Genomic DNA, 4,969 nt, shown 5'->3' on the forward strand with positions numbered 1-4,969 from the left:
GTAGTACTATAGTAGTAGATGTGGTTCTGGTTACTTGATGTGTCCGGCTCCTGATGATGTCATCAGTTCTGGGTTGTAGTAGTAGATATAGTAGTAGTAGTAGTACTGTAGTAGTACTGTAGTAGTACTATAGTAGTAGATGTGGTTCTGGTTACTTGATGTGTCCGGCTCCTGATGATGTCATCAGTTCTGGGTTGTAGTAGTAGATATAGTAGTAGTAGTAGTACTGTAGTAGTCCTATAGTAGTTCTACTGTAGTAGTACTATAGTAGTAGATGTGGTTCTGGTTACTTGATGTGTCCGGCTCCTGATGATGTCATCAGTTCTGGGTTGTAGTAGTAGATATAGTAGTAGTAGTAGTACTGTAGTAGTACTGTAGTAGTACTGTAGTAGTACTATAGTAGTAGATGTGGTTCTGGTTACTTGATGTGTCCGGCTCCTGATGATGTCATCAGTTCTGGGTTGTACGGGGAGAAGCTGACTCTGTAGACTTCCTGGGAAGTCTTGCAGATCTCGACCACCTCCTGCTGGGTCCAGTTCCAGAGGGTCAGGATGAAGTCCGGGTCCCCGGTGACGCTGACCAACAGGCTCCCTTCCCAGTTGAATTCCACGAAGCTGAACTGGTGCTTGGATCCTCCAGCAGAYGACAGCATGAGCATCAAATAAACCCAGAAATATTAAAAACCATTGATCTGTACTGGTGGATTAGACATGTTCTRCAGCTGCTACAGCTAGTGACCACCGTCACAACAGGTCCTCTGAGGGGGGGGGACATCAATCTGTCACAAAAACATTCCTAACGCCCTCATTTCTTATCTGACTGCTATAAAATATGTCTTCAATTAAAGATGAGAAAATTGCTGATGTTATGATTTGTAAAAAATATGTATTTACCCAACAAATAATCAATAAGCAGTCTGGGAACTTTATATTACAGGTTTTTGTTAACGCGTTTACTGTAGAAGCCCCTTTCTGCCACATTAAACTAACTCATTTATGTTATAGTACTGACGTTCAACTATAATTTAGACTTTCAGTCGAAATCTGAAACAACTGCTCTTTTGCATTTGTTTCTTGGTTCTTGATTYRCGCTGAAGTGACTGAAGACAAATTCTTCCAGCGTGTCATAAAATAAACGCGGTCAGCCCCTCCACTGCTTAGCTCATGAAATGTACTGTGGAAAGAGAAAAAAGTCATGAAGTTTTTTTACTCTGATATATAYAATCATAAACTACAGGATATAACATGTGCTGACTATAAAAACACTGGTACCAGTAGTATCTACAGTTCAGCCTAGTAGTAGTATTAAAGGTAATTTTACTGTTGTCCATCATATTTACAGCCTCTCACAATGTTATCCTAACATAACAACAATATAAAAATATAATAATTTGTTGGAACAGCAATTTACCTGCCATAAGGTTGTCAAAATCAAGCTGCATAAATGACCTACACTCCACATCTCTGACATTTTTAAAATAAAAACTATTTTAATGACCTGTAAAACGTCATAACCTGACCTTGTTGTTGTTATTTATGGCTAAATATTGCATCTATTTTTGAAATTCCTTGCATGACTGTCTGCTGCATCTCCTCTTTACCACCATTCATGGACCTTCCCCAGTCAAAACTCAATGCAGAGCGATTCACCTGTGCGATAAGTCACGTGATGTCCAATCCATAATATAAAATATAAAAACAACCAGGGGAAATGTTTTTACCTCTGAGGACTCGGTACGGTCTTAAAGAAGGAAACTCGTACACCACGATGACGGCTTTGGTTCCTTTTTCTGCCACAGCAACATACTTCCTGCTGGGATGAACCTGGAAACAAAGAAATAAAAAAACTCTTCTCATCAGGAACTCAGATCGACTCCTCAAACATTTAGAGGCAGAAAATCATTTRAAGCTAAAAATAAAACATTTTGTCTTCTTTAATGATTCAAACTAGTTTTATCACAAAACATGAAGCTGAGAGAAAATGTAACATTAAATTTACACATACTGAGATTAAACTGAAMCTGGTAATGTAGTTTTCTTCTTTCAGCTACTGGCTCTGATACGTCATGTTTATGTTAACCAGCCTTTTGCAAATTGTAGCTAGCTCCTTGCTAATTATAGCATCTAGCTAGCATCTAAACATCTCTGGCTAGCATTTTGTAAAACTTTTAGCTAGCTTTTTGCTACTTTTGGCATGATTTAGTAAGCATCTCATTACCTTTGGTTAGCAACTTTTAGCAGCTCAATACCTTTGGAAAGTTATTTTTAAATTTGAACTTTTAGCTTTTTGCTACTTTTATATTTAATTAGCATCTTGTTAACTTTAGCTGGCCTTTTGCAACTTTTAGCTAGTGTTAACTACTTTTAGCATCTAGCTAGCATCTCAATGCCTTTGGCTAGCCTTTTGCAAGTTTTAGCTAGTGTTAACTAATATTAGCATAGATAGCATCTCAATAGATTTGGCTAGGCTTTTGCAACTTTTAGCTTTTAGCTAGTGCTTTGCTACTTTTAGTATCTAGCTAGCATCTCAATACCTTTGGTTAGCAACTTTTAGCATCTAGCTAGCATCTCAATACCTTTGGTTAGCAACTTTTAGCATCTAGCTAGCATCTCAATACCTTTGGTTAGCAACTTTTAGCATCTAGCTAGCATCTCATTACCTTTGGTTAGCAACTTTTAGCATCTAGCTAGCATCTCAATGCCTTTGGCTAGCCTTTTGCAAGTTTTAGCTAGTGTTAACTAATTTTAGCATAGCTAGCATCTCAATAGATTTGGCTAGGCTTTTGCAACTTTTAGCTTTTAGCTAGTGYTTTGCTACTTTTAGTATCTAGCTAGCATCTTAATACTTTTGGCTAGCTATTCTTAAATTTTAACTTTTAGCTAGCTTTTTCCCWCTTTTAGCATTTACTTAGCATCTTGTTACCTTTGGATGGTCTTTTGCACCTTTTAGCATGTAGCTAGCATCTCAAAAGATTTGGCTAATCTTTTGCAATTTTTTGTTTTTATCTCTGCTACTTTTAGCATGTAGCTAGCATCTCAATACCTGTGGTTAGCCATTTGCAAGTTCTTGCCTTTTGTTTGTGCCCTGTGTGCTTTGTTTAGCTCAGTTTCAGGTTCTTCAGCTAATTTYAGCTTTTCTTTTAGCGCTCAGTGTTGACTCTGTGTTCTAACAGAAAACATCATTTCAGTGGTTCCTCCAGGTGYTCTTACAGCGATGGCGCCAATCCCTCCCCCGCCGCAGGAGCGCAGGTATCTCTGCTCCTTGGTGGAAATGTCCAGCAGGATGAGAAAGTTTCCTGCGATGAAAAGCAGAGTCCGGTCGTCCAGCAGCTTCAGGTTYGCCCTCCGCCTGCTGTCGTAACCGAACGAGTGTCTGAACGCACGGAACGGTTCAGGATCAGAAACTWCAGCTTTATTTTCTTACATCACATCAGAAAACAGATTAGTGTTTAAACGTTTTGTTGTTTTATGTTCCAGAAGGATACGAGAGGTGCAGGAAGTCCTCCGGGAGCTCGCACCGCGGAGAGATGAAGGGTCTGGAGTGAAGCTCCTCGTGTGGGCAGAACACAGGGTCTGCGGGGAGCTCCTTCGTCTTTGGTTCTGCCTCAGATTCCTGCTGCATCGTCAGGTCGTCGCTGCTGCATCCTGTCAGAAGAAACAAACATGTTTGTGCTCAGATTTCTTGTTGAGGACGACTCTCAGCTACTACCACACCTAGTTTGAGCCAAGTTGACTGAGTTAGTGGCACATTTTAAATTTCAGGTCAATCAGCTGTTGATGTTTATCTAATGTTTACTTTGAGATATTTAAATAAAATCTGTCCTCTTGTTTGTGAGATATTTTGCTAACCAACAAACACACTGATACAACTAGACACGGGTTTTTACGATGTAAAAACAAGTGTGCATTGCCWCGTAGCATGGCTTTGACTGCAGCATTGGACTTGCAGAATGAACTTTGACCAAGTTCAAATGTGTTTTCTAWACCAGCTTGTGCCTGTCACGTCAGCAGKTGTTTGTAATTAAGGTAATTGTGTGACGATATGATGTTTGAAGAGATTTTTTCTTAAAGTTGCATTAGCTGGGTTTTGAACCCTGATCTCCCACATGAACACCCATGACCTAGACCATTAGACCAGTGGAGCTGTGGCAGAAGGTGGCGGCAGGGGTTGGTTTGTATGTGTGCAGAAAGAGGCCACATTGCCAATACAATTATTGACACAAAAATGCATAATATCACATATAACAATCGAGCAGTATTAAGACAATATTATAGTAAAACATCAAAATACAATCATATTATTATTGTAAACACTGAACTACTGAGTTGAAATATTAAACTATGGTGCAGTACCAAGTTGAGTACAGCATTGGGTAGTATTGGACCAATACAAGGCTCCATTGACTGCCATTATAATTCATTAAACATTAATATTTCATAAACTATAAGTTTTACAGGCACCAAAAGGCATAACCATCATTTGGCATTGGGGCTTTACAGATATAAATTACAATGGCAGCTGTAGGACAAAGTGTGCAGGAGGAGAAGCATGGCAACGTTGAGATGACTTGGATGGGAAACGAATCACAATAGRTTACACAACCACCCATCCCTCATGGTGGAAGGCTACAGTTAGGATGAGAAACATCACATCTGAACAGGAAATAAAAGATACGTGTGATAAACACAGCTGTGATTAGAATAATTATAAGTGCAGGTAAATATTTCATTATTCAAACATTTCAAAAAACTTTCTCTGCAAGTAAAGAAATAAAAATTAAAAACTTAGTTTTTATGTCAAATTAAATATAATAAAAACAGATAATTATTTTATTTTGTTCCCCCCGAAAATTAGCTTTTTATTGTTACTATAAATTAAAATGTCTTTACTGTTTTATTTTTTTCAGTTTGTGTTTGCTAACTATATAAAATGACTTAAGTTAGTTGAGGTGGCTAGCATAACTTAGCAT

At 38.4% G+C, this 4,969-nt stretch overlaps 1 protein-coding gene across 1 annotated transcript in view; it reads right to left on the reverse strand.

Moving 5' to 3' along the window:
* The window catches only part of cfap44 (cilia and flagella associated protein 44), a gene marked incomplete in the record, with an annotated part of 22,299 nt that extends 18,568 nt beyond the window's left edge, over positions 1-3,731 (reverse strand). Inside the window, 4 exon segments of the mRNA XM_014028465.1 lie at positions 423-633; positions 1,721-1,823; positions 3,210-3,372; positions 3,485-3,731. Coding sequence (XP_013883919.1) covers positions 423-633; positions 1,721-1,823; positions 3,210-3,372; positions 3,485-3,621 — 614 coding nt within the window.
* Between the last annotated feature and the right edge of the window lie 1,238 nt (positions 3,732-4,969).

This window comes from Austrofundulus limnaeus, unplaced genomic scaffold (assembly GCF_001266775.1).
Source record: "Austrofundulus limnaeus strain Quisiro unplaced genomic scaffold, Austrofundulus_limnaeus-1.0 Scaffold765, whole genome shotgun sequence".
NCBI lineage: Eukaryota > Metazoa > Chordata > Actinopteri > Cyprinodontiformes > Rivulidae > Austrofundulus > Austrofundulus limnaeus.